The sequence below is a fragment of the Anopheles arabiensis genome, chromosome 3 (assembly GCF_016920715.1).
Source record: "Anopheles arabiensis isolate DONGOLA chromosome 3, AaraD3, whole genome shotgun sequence".
NCBI lineage: Eukaryota > Metazoa > Arthropoda > Insecta > Diptera > Culicidae > Anopheles > Anopheles arabiensis.
In genome coordinates, this window is record NC_053518.1 from 35,972,294 (window position 1) to 35,987,355 (window position 15,062).

The 15,062-nt window shown below is 46.9% G+C and overlaps 5 protein-coding genes across 6 annotated transcripts; 3 read left to right on the forward strand and 2 right to left on the reverse strand.

Moving 5' to 3' along the window:
- The first annotated feature begins 427 nt into the window (after window positions 1-427).
- LOC120902979 (thioredoxin-2) lies at window positions 428-4,481 on the forward strand. The gene is made up of 3 exons (XM_040312113.1): window positions 428-614; window positions 3,593-3,892; window positions 3,923-4,481. Exons 1-2 carry the CDS (start codon window positions 591-593, stop codon window positions 3,890-3,892), a joined length of 324 nt encoding a protein of 107 aa, XP_040168047.1. The 5' UTR covers window positions 428-590; the 3' UTR covers window positions 3,923-4,481.
- A 448-nt stretch (window positions 4,482-4,929) lies between these two features.
- Window positions 4,930-6,242, reverse strand: LOC120904185. Its single transcript, XM_040314004.1, has 2 exons — window positions 5,927-6,242; window positions 4,930-5,859 (listed from the first exon to the last, which is right to left on the reverse strand). Exons 1-2 carry the CDS (start codon window positions 6,145-6,147, stop codon window positions 5,130-5,132), a joined length of 951 nt encoding a protein of 316 aa, XP_040169938.1. The 5' UTR covers window positions 6,148-6,242; the 3' UTR covers window positions 4,930-5,129.
- Window positions 6,243-6,884: 642 nt separating this feature from the next.
- Window positions 6,885-9,057, reverse strand: LOC120902849 (transmembrane protein 53-B). Its single transcript, XM_040311891.1, has 4 exons — window positions 8,304-9,057; window positions 7,863-8,223; window positions 7,652-7,795; window positions 6,885-7,567 (listed from the first exon to the last, which is right to left on the reverse strand). The coding sequence occupies exons 1-4, from the start codon at window positions 8,531-8,533 to the stop codon at window positions 7,391-7,393; spliced, it is 912 nt and encodes a 303-aa protein (XP_040167825.1). The 5' UTR covers window positions 8,534-9,057; the 3' UTR covers window positions 6,885-7,390.
- Window positions 9,058-9,363: 306 nt separating this feature from the next.
- On the forward strand, window positions 9,364-12,803 carry LOC120902848 (DNA-(apurinic or apyrimidinic site) endonuclease). Of its 2 annotated transcripts, XM_040311889.1 has the most exons (5): window positions 9,364-10,308; window positions 10,375-10,512; window positions 10,646-10,726; window positions 10,990-11,070; window positions 11,142-12,803. In XM_040311889.1, exons 1-5 carry the CDS (start codon window positions 9,714-9,716, stop codon window positions 12,095-12,097), a joined length of 1,851 nt encoding a protein of 616 aa, XP_040167823.1. In that variant the 5' UTR covers window positions 9,364-9,713; the 3' UTR covers window positions 12,098-12,803. The 2 variants fall into 2 exon arrangements, with proteins under 2 accessions (XP_040167823.1, XP_040167824.1); XM_040311890.1 differs by lacking the exon at window positions 10,646-10,726 and having other exon boundaries at window positions 9,366-10,308.
- Window positions 12,804-13,265: 462 nt separating this feature from the next.
- LOC120901371 (alpha-ketoglutarate-dependent dioxygenase alkB homolog 4) lies at window positions 13,266-14,611 on the forward strand. The gene is made up of 3 exons (XM_040309244.1): window positions 13,266-13,500; window positions 13,585-14,219; window positions 14,289-14,611. Exons 1-3 carry the CDS (start codon window positions 13,399-13,401, stop codon window positions 14,497-14,499), a joined length of 948 nt encoding a protein of 315 aa, XP_040165178.1. The 5' UTR covers window positions 13,266-13,398; the 3' UTR covers window positions 14,500-14,611.
- Window positions 14,612-15,062: the final 451 nt, after the last annotated feature.

Below are 15,062 nucleotides of genomic sequence, written 5' to 3' on the forward strand. Positions count from 1 at the left end.
AGACTAAAAAAATATCCAAATATTTATTGAAAAATCAATTTCCTCTGTGGAAAAGGTCAACTTTTCGTCTAACGCCAATTTGTTCCTTTAAGGTTGTCGGAAGGTCGTATTTTGTTACATGGGTTCTGTGCTGTCAAACGGCTGATTTGAAGTTTGTTCGAAACTATTCGAAGAACCGTTGACCGTTGAAAAATGGTTTCTAAAAGTGACTCAATTTATTTAAGGCGACCCATTATCAGATGTATCCTTATTGATAAGAGAAAACAGCTTCAATTCAGCTATTTTTATTGCGAAGTTATTGCACAAAAGTGCTTTAAATTCATTTTCAAATTATCGACCATTTGAAACCGTTCGAGAAAACGATTCGCCGCACCTCGAATAGCACCTTCCACTGTGTCTGTGTGCGTTTGTCCAATTCCAACTGTCATTCCGCCAGCGAGCCAGCGCGAGTCGGACAAAAGTTCACTTGAAAAAGAGTGGACGTGTTGGTCGAACGAACTTTCCCTCGTCGCCCGTGCAGCAGCAGCAGCAAATCGCGTGCTCCTTCCTCGTAACCTTACTTCGAGTCAGCTTTATTACCAGCAGCCAAAATGGTGTACATGGTGAAAGATTCCGTAAGTAAACGCACAAATGTATGGTGGGGGTACAGTGGAACAGAGTGACGCCATCGTTCCCGGCCGGCTTGCCGGGCCATTTAGGAACAAAAAAAAACCTTCCCAATTCGACATCGTTGTGTGTGCGCCAAAAAATTCCATTGCTGTGGGCTATCTTTTACACACCCTTACCCGAAGAATCGTGGCCACAGCTTAGGGGGGCGATTGTGAGAATTGATTTGTGGAGCTTCCCATTCAAAGTGTGCATGGGAGAGTGTGTTAGTGTGTGTGTTGAGCTGTTTTTTTTCCTTTTTCTGTCTTGCACACCCCTTTGTTGTACTTCTCGTTTCTTTCGTTTTTCTATCCCCCTTTGCTTCCCATTTGTCGGACCGGGAGTAATAGGCGTTAGGCGTTATAGGAGGGGGGGTCGGTCAGTCGGTCGAGTCAAACCACCATCATCGTCATCATCATCGCGGGCGGTCGGCGGCTTGTATGATACGGCCAGTGGCTAATTAAATCGTTTGCTGTATTGGTACTGTGGGCTGTGTGAGTCGACCTTCTCTCTCTCTTCCCGTCAGGGTTCTTCACGACCGCCATTTGTTGCAGTCCCGGCACAAACTGACCAAGCGGCTAACTCACGATGATGATGATGATGTTGGTGTATCATGAAAATCAATGGGGATTTGTGATACATAGAAGAAAACCCCCCCCCTACACCGTCCCTTATGGGACCGCGCGCTGTCACCGTGTGAATGATGTGCGCGATTGGTTGTCCGGAAAGCGGGATGATGAGATAATACGGCAAAGGGGGGCCCTCAAAGAAGCACAGACGCGCATCTTCGCTGCCACAATCGGAAGAATAATGCGCTACCCGCTGCGTGTGTGCGTGTGTTTGCCCGGGCAATAATGTGCGATACGGCGCCGGTGTGGTGGTGGTTAGATAAGCTTTCGCGGTTAAAACACTGAAGGCAACGATTTGACCACTCTGCAGGCAACACAGACGCACAGGTTGCTTCTAACCACGCTCGTTGTGATGGGAACCACAGAGACCGCCAAGCGAAGATTACTATGATTACGAACGGGCTACGAGAGGGCACACTTGCTGATATACCACCCTGTGTGTTGTTTGTGCCACCAACATTTCGCAGACCTGCAAACTCCAAGGAATGGGAATGAGAATTGCAAAGCAGGAAACAGTTTCCAGATCGTTCCACGTTGCAAACATGCGATTGCATTATCGTAGATGGTTTTCTGTTTTTTCTGGGCTCTTTGGGTGATTTCTCAGCATTTGCATTGAAAGTGTAAACACGTTTAGAGAGCAAAAACCATCGATTTAATTAGGAACCGAACCAATAGCAAACAAAAGAGGGTTCGCTTCGCGCACTCCAAAATGCTCGGTATCGCCGCCTGTTTTTTATGCGCCATTTGATACACACATTCCCCCATTTTCCAGGCAATGTTTGCCTTTTCATCACCCGCCCACTGTTCCCGCGAGAAAACCCGCGGACGAAGGAGGAAGGTGTTAAAAACGAATGGATTAATTGATTTTCGATGCCTTTGTGTTTTTTTTGAAATGTGCATTTAAAAAGGTGTAAAACAATATGCCTCTAATAGAGCAGGTGGATCATAGATACGCACACAGTCAAATGAAACATGTCCAGTAGTGATGGGTAAAGTTGGCAAAAATCTGGAGTCGACTCCGATCCGACTCCGATAGATTCGCAATCGACTCCGGAAGGTAGGTCCGCGCTGCAATATCTGAAGTCGTTCGGAATCGTCCGAAATGGCCCGGAATCGCCCGGAGTCACCCGGAGTCGGAGTCGTTCGGAGTCGTTCGGAATCGTCTTGAGTCGTCTGGAGTCTTCCAGAATCGGCTGCCGACGGAGTCATCCGGAGTCATCTGGAGTCGGTCGAGGTCGCCGTTATAGGAAGTGTACGCGCAAAGTGAAAGACAAAAAAGACAACGAAAGGAAATGCCTGATCACAAGCAGCACATTAAACCACACGGCTCCTGTTGACTCCGACCAACTCCGATTCCGAACGACTCCGGACGACTCCGGGCGACTCCGAACGACTCCAGACGACTCCGGGCGGATCTAGTAGTTCCATTTTGCCGGAGTCGGAATCGGACTAAGAATAGTCGGAACGGACTAACAATAGTCGGAATCGGACTTACAATATTCGGAGTCGGATCGGAGTCGTGGGTGCGCTCCATACAGCACATCACTAATGTCCAGTGAGTCATTGGAAATATCAGTAGTCACACTTGTTGGTTGTGTGTATGGCCTTCAGATTGCGCGTCCGTGTTGGTGGTGGTCGGGTGTGTAAAAACTTGAATATTCGAGACCACCGAGGTGCGCGGAATTCGATACACGTCGGTTGTGGTTTGATTCCATTATTCATCATCTATTATTATTACTGCACCGGCTCGGTCGGTGTGTCGTGTCCGGGTGTTAGCGAAAGGGGCAACCTTGACATGACACCGAAGGCCATCTAAGCAACACGATGGTGGCGGTAGTGGGTCGTTGCTATGTTATCGCTGCCAGTCACAGCCGGGAGCCTTCCGGTGATTGCTATGATGAAATCTTTCTTAATATAATGTCACATGCACAGGGAATGGCTCATTTACTGCATTGCACGGTCTAGTTGCAGTGTTGGGTATGGTTTAAAATGCCTTTAAAGGGTTGTTTCAAATCTAAACCCACGCCTAGCTGTTAGTTGCAAGCGAATGATCTCATCCTTGCACTGTCAACTGTCGTTAAATACATGTTTTATTGCATCGTTCGACGTCAGATGCACTCTGCCGTACATTACTCACGCTTCGCTGTTGAATGATTCCTCTGTACGACCGACCCCCCCGTGCCATCCTCTCTGAAGATAAATCTCGTGGCAAATAGGCAACGGCGCCACAAAGCTTTGCCTAGCAAATGCAACAAAAAACAGGGAAATAAAAGAATTAATGTTCATTGCTTTATCCTCCCTCCCCACCCTTTTTGCAGGAGGACTTCAACAACAAGCTGGAAGCGGCCGGCGACCAGCTCGTCGTGGTCGATTTCTTCGCCACCTGGTGCGGCCCGTGCAAGGTGATCGCCCCGAAGCTGGAGGAGTTCCAGAACAAGTACGCGGACAAGATCGTCGTGGTGAAGGTGGACGTGGACGAGTGCGAGGAGCTGGCGGCCCAGTACAACATTGCCAGCATGCCCACCTTCCTGTTCATCAAGCGGAAGGAGGTGGTCGGCCAGTTTTCTGGCGCGAACGCGGAAAAGCTGGAAAACTTCATCCAGCAGCACTCGGCGTAAGGGGTGGGCTGCCGGAGCGGGAGGCGCAGTGGCTGCGTGTGCTCTCGATTTGTTGTGTTGCGGGGCGGGAGACGCCGGACGGCCGACCAAGGAGCACAATTATACCAAGCAACACACACACACACACATAGTAAACCCATAAGCATACATAGCGTAAAGTCGACATACCTACCAACCTCGTGTCACAGGAGGATTCATTCATTTTGCTTGCCCATTCGGTACAGAAAATGGGAAAAAGGGGAAAGGCTTTAAAGCGCACTTTAATCTAAGTGCGAATGGCTTTGTTTAATTAAGAAGACATTTTCGTTTTTTTTATGGGAAAACATCTTGCACATTCATTTTCCTGTGTTCTATATCCCAGTGAGGGGCGCGTGCATGAAAATACACAACACCCCCTTTATACCACCCGATTCGTTGTTAGGCAAATAGAGAAGATAAAACACCATTTTACACTTGCGGGAGGCGCTTGAGAGCATAACGAAAACGAAAATCAACCCATAATACACCACACAGAGAGTTTTGTCGTCGTCGCTTCACCATTTGCCTTGTATCGTGTTATTTAAATATAAATATATTTGTTGTGCTCTAATTCTTCCGTGTTCTTCGTATTCCGTGTTTCGGGAGAACGAAAAGAAAGAAAATCATCAGCGAGTCACGCAAAAAAGGATTGTGAAGAGATTTAAGGATTTAAGTGATTTAGGCCGGTCTCGTAGTACAGTCGTCAACTCGTACGACTTAACAACATGCCCATCATGGGTTCAAGCCCCAAATAGACCGTGCCGCCATACGTAGGATTGACTATCCTGCTTTGGGGGGAAATCAAATAGTCACTGTAAGCCAAACCCACAAGAGGTAAAGGCAGGCCTTGACCGACAACGGTTGTTGAGCCAAAGAAGATGAAGAAGAAGAAGAGATTTAAAATTGGTTTGCATAATAAAGTGGCGATTGCGCAATGTTTGAAATAGATAAACAGTATGTTAAAATTTTGTGATAAAAATGATGCAACGGATGGTCCACACTAAAGGTAAACAAACTTTAAGTTCAAAGCTTTAATCTCTCGACCTTCTCGGCCTATTTATTTTCCAATTAGCCGCATTGGTGGCATAGTGTAGGAAACATGGGAAATGCATTTTTATTCCTCTTTCCGATTCCGAACGCGTCCCCCCCATCCGCCAACAGATGGCAACATGTTAAACACACGCAACACACTTCACGTGTGTTTGTGAGCAATGCGTCCTCATACTGCCAGTATTACTGTGCCGGCATCACGAGTGGCCTCTTCACCGGGAACAGGTGTTAGTTGAGAGTCAAGCTCGATTATCGGCGTGTTTTGCTGCACTGTTTGCGGTGGACATGATTGTTGCAGCGCCGCCGCCGCCTTCACATGGGCAGCTTCAAGTAGTTCCCGCTTTACCTGCACCGTTGCGTTTTCCGGTCGAAGTGCTCGAACGATTCTGGGCTTTAGGGAGGGGTTTGAGGTGCGTGCGGGTGGCTCAGTAGTGTGAGTGTCTTCAGCACTGCCATTATTTGCATGTTCAGAGGGAATGCCGCTCGGAGGCTGTATTGTGAGCGAGGATGGGGACACGGCCCTTACGACTCTTGCCTTCATGGTGCGATTTAAGTTTCTGTACGGCAGTTCCGGATCGTCCGATGATGCCTTCCCTTCGCTCGATTGCGACTCCTCGTCGGGGAAGCGAACGTGTCCGTTTTGTGTTTCGTCAACTGTTGGTTGTTTTATGGGAGCACTTGGCACTGGCTGGGAGGGTTGCTGCTCCTCTACTATAGTCTTGCTTTTACGCTTCCGTATACGACGACGCTTTGGTTTTGGGAGACCGAGCAGCGTGCATTCGATATCTTCGTATGTGCTGCTTTCTTGCTGAGCGTTTGCGGCGGTACGCTTGCGAGGTTCGTCGTCAGAAACCGTGTTGGATCGTTTCCTACTTTCCACGTGTGCTTTAGGAAGTATCCTACAAAGTAAAGGAAATAAAGTAAAAATAAAGCACAAATGGTATGCTGGTGAATCCCTTTTCTTACCTCAATGTTTCACCGTCTTGTATTAGACCGACATTTTCACACTCGGGATAGAAAATTCCATCCTCACTGCACACGTACAGATCCGAAGCGATGCCGAACGTGTCCTGTACGGTCCGTATCAAACATCCCACCGTGGTCCACGCCGCCCGGTAGCCGATGTACGCTTTCTGGCGATGATCAGAGTATAGTGCACTTAAATCTAACAGATATCTTTTCATCATTTAACGTATTTTACAACAAGGAAAGCGGGACGGGAAACACTTCTTGTACACGCAGCGTGTGCATCGTACCGGCAGCAGCGAAATGTAAACAAATCGGACGTTTCTTGAGCACAATGGGAGAAGTGCTGGTACGAGGAGTGTTGCGGTTAAAATTAATAAAAATTGTAGCAAAAATATGTTTATGCTACTAAAGAAAATATTGTTAAAAATTTACGTTCTTCTTCTTCTTCTTCTTTGGCTCAACAACCGATGTCGGTCAAGGCCTGCCTGTACCCACTTGTGGGCTTGGCTTTCAGTGACTAATTGATTCCCCCCCATAGCAGGATAGTCAATCCTACGTATGGGGCGGCGCGATCTATTTGGGGATTGAACCCATGACGGGCATGTTGTTAAGTCGTACGAGTTGACGACTGTACTACGAGACCGGCCAAAAAAATTTACATTAAAAAAGAAAATTCTGAAATATTACAAAAAATATACAAAATTACATTTTGGATGTGTGTTCCTCCACTGTGCTTCCTGTCTTTCTGTTCTACAGACGTTTCAAAGTGTTCTACAGAAGGTATGACAGTGGGGGTCTGTATTTAAAATGACGGTTGACGTAGTCCGTTCCTGGAGATTTTATTTTACTCAATATTATGAGAGTAGTATGAAATTCTTCAAATCTTTCCTGGACAATTACATGCCTATTTTAGTTTATTTCCCTTTTAAATGAAAATTACATGTTCACGGCATATAATCCCGGGAAACGTGGTTCATTTGTTTTTTTAGCTGATACCAATTGGAACTGGCTGGAACGGAAATGTACGAGTGTTGGAGTTTGTAATTTGTTTGCTACCACTAGAAGAAGTTTAACGTACACATACACACAAACGAGCGTGCGCTCCCCGTGCGCACCACGAATTAAGGCATTTTAAATATGCTTACTTTAGTTTCTAAAAGGTGAATCACAATGAAAACAATTGCTATGCATATTGGTGAGTTCATAAGAAAGAACCTAAAACGCTAGAATTCACTATTCCCACCCCCAGTCTGGAGTGTTGGGTGTTAGTATTTTTGTTGTGTGTGTGTTGCAAATGTGCGTTTCGCATAGTTAAGATCGATGTGGTGGCGTTTGCGCTTCAGTTAAGAATTTGTGCGTTTATCACATTAAAGAAAAAAAGGAAGGAAAAATTAAAAAAAAAAAACAGCTAACCAACATTACGCCCCTCGCCTACAAAAGCTCTCGTTCTTTCGTAATTGTTTAGTTGTGAAATTTGCCATAGTAGTGCGACAAACAATCGTTGATAAACTTGCAGACGGTGTAGACGTACTGCTGCGGGTGGCGGATGTAGTGCTTCACGTGCTCGGAACGCTCGAAGCAAATCATGCGCACGTCCACACCGCAGCGCCGCCGGTAGTTGGCAAATTTTTCTATATCCTGCAATTGGAGAATGGAAACCAAAATGAACGCAATTAGTACCTCGTTCAAACATGGAACAGAACCTTCCTCCGAGTATCTCACAGTATAGGGTATCAAAAGGTCCTCCTTCGAGTACAGAAACAGCTGGGGCCATGCATTGCTTTCGTACTTCAAGTTGTGCGACGGATTGGTTTGTACTTCGTAGCCTCGGGGTTTGATAAAGTTGAGTATATAATTGAAGGCGTCCTAGGTGGGGTAGGAATTCCATCATTTAGAAAAAAGTCTGTAGAGTACAGCACAAAAAATCGCCTACCTCAAAAGTCCACAGTAAAATGGCAGCGACGGCCATGAACGCGGACAGCAGGGCATTACACCGTCGCTCCTTCCCGTAGATCGCCGTAATGGCCCGGTACAGCCCCACTATCCGCCTGTCGCCCGGTGCCGAGTCGAAGATCATGCCGCAAATGTTAATCGGCGACTTGGACCTTCTCAATGCGAGCGCAATGTGCTGGTACAGGAAGGCTCCTCCGTTGGAAAACACGTGGAATATGAGCGGATGGCTGTCGAAGTTCATGTCGTAGATGAGTTTCAATATCTTCTCGCCGATCTGATGCATGCCGGCCCGCTTCCAGAATAGATTCTCCACCGGTGCCGTGTACCGGATGGTGATGAGTCTGTTTATCGTCAATGTAAACAACACGTTATTGGTATGCCCGTACCCGCCCGCACCGTCCCTCTCTTCGCCCATGCTTACCCACGGTCTTCGTAGATTTTGGAGTACTTCATCAGATACTTGTCCTGGCATCCAGCCCACCCGAGCAGCAGCACGATGGGGACGTTCGTTTCATTGCACACGAACACATAATCGCTTTCGGCCGTTTGTGTGTCGCTCCGGAAGTTGGGGGAGGGAAACTTGATAAAGTACTCGAGCGTGTCGTCCAGCGGATAGTCCGATTCCATCCGTGTGCCGTAGATGGCGGACATTCTGGTTGCCGTCTGTTTGCGGTAGCGCCCTTCGCTTCGTCTTCTTCAGCCGAAACTGTACACTATTGGAAAGCCTGGTGCTGCTGGCGGTGGTGGGAAGATGGTCGGAATGCTCGGTATGTCGATTGGCTCCCGGAAAGTTGCGATGAAAGCTTAACAATTTGAAGCACTACCGTTGTGGCCACCGTATCAAACAGCATCGGTTTAGCAGCCACACTTGGCACTCTCGGACACAACCACGCACACACACACACAACACACACCTGCACACGAGCACGGGAGCGTTAACACATCTTTGGAGGGGTGGTTTTTCGCCGAAGCTGTGCGCCTCCTGAGCTGACCTGCGGTCTGTGCCAGCTGACTTATCCAGGGAAGAAAATCGGAAAAACTGACTGCATGCTCACTGACTCCCACACGGATACGCACACAAGCACACGGTGCGCTGTCCGGTCCTTAAACGCACACACACACTCACAGCATGGTGAACAGTCGGGTCGGTGCATGGTATGCTTTTCCATGTGGTGCGAGCAGCGTGTTTCCATGGGTTTCCATGACACGTTTTCCTCCAGCGATCTAGCAGGCATGCGCACGATCTGCGTCATTTGCCGGTATGCAATATGGTTGGAGGCATGCACGGTGGTGTTGGGTTTGTGTTGACGATTCGAGATTAGTTGAAGAAATTGGAATGTAAATAAAGAAAGGAAAAGAAGGAATTTATATAATTATACTAAAATAAATACAAATTTGCATCTTTTGCGATAAATATAACCGACCCGTTCAATTTGAATTTCGATCCGGCTGTAAACGCATCGGATCGAACTGTCATACGCCTCGGAACGTCAAACACCGCGCGCCATTTTCGCTACCCGGCATCTGCACGGCAAATCCTCGGTCGGCGGCAGTCGCGCTTGCTGAATTTTGTTGTTTGAAGTGTTTTTTTCTCCATTTTTGGAAGGTGTGGTGCTGTGGCAAGGGCTTCAAAACTCCATCCGTCGGCAAGGCAAACGAAGATTTGATCGCTCGTTTGTTGACGTTGGATGTGCTAAAGTCTCATAAACCACGAAACCCAAGGTTTTCGGTTCGATATCCGGTTTTTGATCAAGGCCGCACGATAGTGTGGTGTGGGGAAGAACAACAGAAAAAACAACAAAGTTCTAGTCCAGTTGCCCGATTTGGAGTCATGGAAGAAAAGCCGAAAAAGCGTGGACGTCAACCGAGAGGTGCTGCCAAAGAGACCGCCGTTGAAGCGGAAATGCTGCCGGAGCAGCTTACGGAACCCGATCAAATGCCAGCGGAACCGTTGAAGGCTCGTGGTGGTAGCAAACGGAAAGCGATCGTTCCAGAACCGGCTCCGGTGGTGGAAAAGCCAGCACGGAAACCGGCAGCAAAGCGTACAAAGGCGGCCGACGTGGTAGAAAAAAGCAACGGAGTGGAGGAAAATGGTGCGAAAACCAATGGGGAGGTGATGGAAAAGGTCGCACCGGCTAAGAAGGGTCGATCGACGAAAAAGGAAGCAGTGCCCGAGCAAGAAGCATTCAGCAATGGCACGGTGGAAGATGGTAAAGCAAAAGAGAAGAAAGCTCCTGCCAAGAGAGAAACGAAGGCGACCAAAGCTTCGAAGACAGTGGAGGAGCCTGCTGCGGTGAAGGAAATGGTCGAAGAGGAGGAGGCTCCAGCGCCTGCTAAGCGTGGACGAACCAAAGCTAGCACCAAAAAAGAGGAAGAGTCGGAAAAGGCTGCTCCAGCGAAGCCAAAGGGACGTGGAAAAGCGAAAGGTAGGGAGCGTATTGGGATGGATCTTGGAGCCAAATTGAACATAATGTGGATGTTTATGATTTTAGACACGACGGATGGCGGTGATGATGTCTCTGAAACGAAGCCTGTAGAGCCGGAAGCGTCCTCTGCTGTCAAATCCACAGCTAAGACCGCTAAACCGACCGCAAGGGGTAGAAAGAAAGCAGCGGAGGACACTGCTACAGGTATGTTCGTTGCATAATCTTCCGTATTTAAAGGAATGCTTATAACACTGCACATCAAATTGATTTTGTCACTTGCACGATGTTTCTATCGCATTGCTAAGTACTCGATGGATGCTTTTGTATTTTAATATAGTTTCCACCGCACCCGAATCTCCCCCTTCCAAGGCTGTAGAACGGCCAAAACGGACTCGAAGGTCGATTATCCCGCGCGTGGGTAATTGATTTCATGGCTTACACTTATGTTTGTTAGATAACTGTCGTCCACCCTAATGGCGTGTCCGTTCATGTATTGTCGTATTTTTATCTTTTGTGTATTTGAATTGTAATCATCAAATGTATTATTCGTTTGTCTGGTTAATTGCTTGGCTTACGGTATGATTGCACGTAGAAAGTTTAGCGTTCACTAGATGTTTGTTTTAAGTGTTAATGGCGCTTGAAAATTGCCCGTGAAATGAATTATGAATTTTGTTCAAGCAGCTGACAACGGAGAGCCTCTGGAAGATGCCCCCAAAAAGGCAACGAAGAAAAAGGCACCCGCGGAAGAAGCTACGAATGGAGGTAAACGCGTGCAGTAACGAATGTAAACACTCAATCAAGAAACAATGACCCGAATATCAATCTCATCACAGACATTCCCACTGTAACGCAACGGAAAAGGGCAAAGCCTCAACCACCTGCAGATGAAATGGAAGAAGACGAGGAGGAAACGGCACCGTCAAAGGGAAAGAAAGCGAAAGCAGCACCGGCAGCTCCGAAAACGAACAAATCTTCCACCGATTTTGGGAAGCTAAATTTCGCCCTCGAGGAGGACAAACCGTGGAACTTCAAAATCTCCAGCTGGAACGTGGCCGGACTGCGCAGCTGGGTTGGCAAGGGCGGGCTCGAGTTTATCGAGCACGAAAAGCCCGACATCTTGTGCGTGCAGGAAACGAAGTGCACGGAGGACCAGATGCCGGACGAGGCACGCCACATCAAGGGCTACCATCCGTACTGGCTGTGCAAGCCGGGTGGACACGCGGGCGTTGCGATCTACTCGAAAAAGATGCCCTTCCACGTGGCGTACGGGCTGGGCGACGAGGAGCAGGACCAGGACGGGCGGCTGCTGACGGCCGAGTACGAAAAGTTCTACCTGGTGTGCGTGTACGTGCCGAATGCGGGCAGAAAGCTGGTCACCCTGCCGAAGCGCTTGCGGTGGAACGAAAAGTTCCACCAGTATTTGCGCGATCTGGACGCCAAGAAGCCGGTCATACTGTGCGGCGACATGAACGTGGCGCACGAGGAGATCGATCTGGCCAACCCGAAAACGAACAAGAAGAACGCCGGCTTTACGCCGGAGGAGCGCGAAGGGATGACGGAGCTGCTGTCGTACGGGTTTGTCGATACGTTCCGGAAGCTGTATCCCGACCGGACCGGTGCGTACACGTTCTGGACGTACATGGGGGGCGCTAGGGCAAAGAATGTGGGCTGGCGGCTCGATTACTTCATCACGTCCGAGCGGTTGGCCGGCAAGGTGACGGATAATGTGATCCGCTCGCAGGTGTTCGGTAGCGATCACTGTCCCGTGACGTTGTTTTTAAATATTTAAAGCGGCAGAAGCGGTTTGTAGGTTTGTTTGTGTTCGAATAGTATGCCTTTTTTCGTATTAGGTTTGTCTGCTATCGAGATTGGTGACGCGTAAATAATGAATGTCGTCCCCCGGTTAGACGACGGTGTCGGTCTACGTGGGTGGTTACCGTGATGTGCATGTTTTTTTTGTTTTTGTTTCGTAAAGGCATCATTTTAAATTCACATTTTATTTAAACTAAGCTACAATTAACAAGCGAAACAATTCGATTTTTACAATACAATAGTTTCTACTACCGTTGACGTGAAGGTGTGGTTAGCCATGCTTGTTTGCAAAGACAGTCTGTTTCAAAAGTGCTTCTACGTACGATCACCTTTTCCCCATATTTGCCTTTGTTCTATCTCGCGAGAGTGGTTCAAGGTTAGGATGTCTATCCCATTCTAAACCGTATTCTTGCAATCATTAACAGAGTTGCAGTTTAGACTATCCATTGTATCTGAATGCACGATTTCGATCACCAACAGCGATGGCAATCTAATTCTGATCTGATGATCGTATCTAATGATATTGCAAATCATACCGATAAAAGTATTTTATATCTCCTTAATTTCCTTCTGTCTCTTCTATGTTTTTGGAAACAAATTACTATCACATTTACAATTATTTACTGATTCCACTAACTCTATTGTTAATATTATTCAATACATAATTATGTTATATCCACTAATGGTAGTGTATTCTCCTAATTTTTATAGCATCCGAATCGTTTATGTGCATTGTTTACGAGGCAATGCCACGTGCAGCAATGTAAATTAATAAATATGTCTGTGTAATAAATAAATATAAATTTAAATTAATAATAAATATAAAATATGACTCTTTTTTCAACCGAGTGATCAGAACAAAGGTCAATATGATCCGCCGATCGAATGTACTTTGATTGAAGTTTTGATGTACGTTTTAGCATCAATGAAACACCATACTGGTGTCCTTCTCATGTCCTGTATGACCATTTCATGCTAGTCAAGGTGCGTGTTTGTTGATTTAAATTAAAAACTGATTCAAATAACTGGTATTAAAATGTTAACCGATTTTTTCAAAACCATTTTTAAAACTGTTCGAAACTAACGACCAGTTTGTGCGCCACCCTGTGCCAGAACTGTCATATGCCTTCAAACGTAAACAAACAAGTGCGCCGCCACGATGTTCGTCAAAGGCGCTGCCTGCCAGCTGAAGCAAATAGTTTGGCACGCAGAAGTGAAATAAATCGCCTAAATTTGTTAAAATAAGTGTAGTGAAGTGTTTTTGCAACTAAAATTGAGATGGATCATCCTCGGCCGTGTGGTTGCAAGGGCCGGCGAACGTGCCTAAGCTGTGAGGCCGAATTCGGTATCGCGCCAATCGATTTCTACACTACATTTCAGGTAATTGTGAAATTCATGTGCTTCTCTGGAGAAACGGTTGGTTTTGAATGATAACGACCAACTGTCTGATGCTTTATTTTGCAGAATAACGATTCCTACGTGTACTGTCCACGCTGTAGCAAAATCTACCCGGGATGGGATTGGGAAAAGGTGCTTGCGGAACATTCCGATACACCCCAGCACGGTGGCGTCCAGGGCGAAGACTATCCGGGCGTGTACATCGATCTCGACTTCCTAACCACCACCGAGGAGGCAGAGCTGCTGCAAGGGCTAGACGAGCTACCGTGGGACGTCTCGCAGAGTGGTCGGCGGAAGCAGAACTTTGGTCCGAAAACAAACTTCAAAAAGACGCGCCTCCGGCCGGCCCAGTTTGCCGGGTTTCCGCAGCTGAGCGAATTTGTGCAGCGACGGTTCGAGCAGGTCCCACTGCTGGCCACTTTTCAAACGATCGAGCAATGTTCGCTGGAGTATTGTCCCGAGCGTGGAGCTTCGATCGATCCGCACATTGACGATTGCTGGATTTGGGGCGAGCGGATCGTGACGGTAAATTTGCTGAGCGATTCCGTGCTGACGATGTCACCGTACCGAGGGGAGGAGGGAAAGACAAAGTATAATCTACACTTTCTGGAGCAATACAGAGAGCATCTGCTCGGGGAGCTGATGGATGAGGAGGCACTGGCCGGTTACGAAAATCGGATCGTACGGATACCGATGCCAAGGTAGGCTGACGAATTTTATTACCGTTTAGTGAGAATTTCCTTGTTAAAAGGCTTTATTTTAATTTTTAGGCGCTCACTGTTGGTCCTGTACGGACCTCCGCGCTACCAGTGGGAACATTCCGTTCTGCGGGAGGACATTAAAGAGCGCCGTGTCTGCCTAGCGTATCGCGAATTTACACCCATGTACTTGCAAGGTGGCAGTGAATTCGGTCAAAGTGAAGAGATTTTCGAGCGAGCGAAGCAATTTTGGGACCACCGGACAGTTAGGGTTGAAAGCTAGCCTGTCTTAAAGCAGAATTTCGGAAGCTGGGATGATTTTGGAGTAATATTTTTGAATTAGACCATCCAACTGCAAAAGAAAGCAGATGTAAAACTCATCTTTTAAATCTAAATTACTCAGCAAATTTGTAAATTATACCGATCGAAAGAAAGTATTACACCGGTCAAACAAATAATGGTTCCAATTTGTTAAAACTGTGTCACGCTATTCGGATGTTTCGGAAACATGAAAACGCATGGCTAAAATATATGCTCAATTCAGTGATATACACAACGAATGTGTTTGAATTTCAAAAACCATCGCTCGCGTATCGTTCATTACGATAGTAAATTGTTATTTTATTCATAACCAAGTCATCGACCTTCGCCTCGTCCACTGACACGCATCGCGGCTATCGGATACGCTAAAAACCATTTCGCATTATTTAGCATATGTTAGGCAAAGGGGTTTTGAGTTTTTCGAAAATTAAAATTTGCTTACTTTCGGTGAATAAACCCAAGGACAACTAAAATTCTAAAAATATTGGTGATATTACCATTTTTTTTCAAACAATTTAATAACGC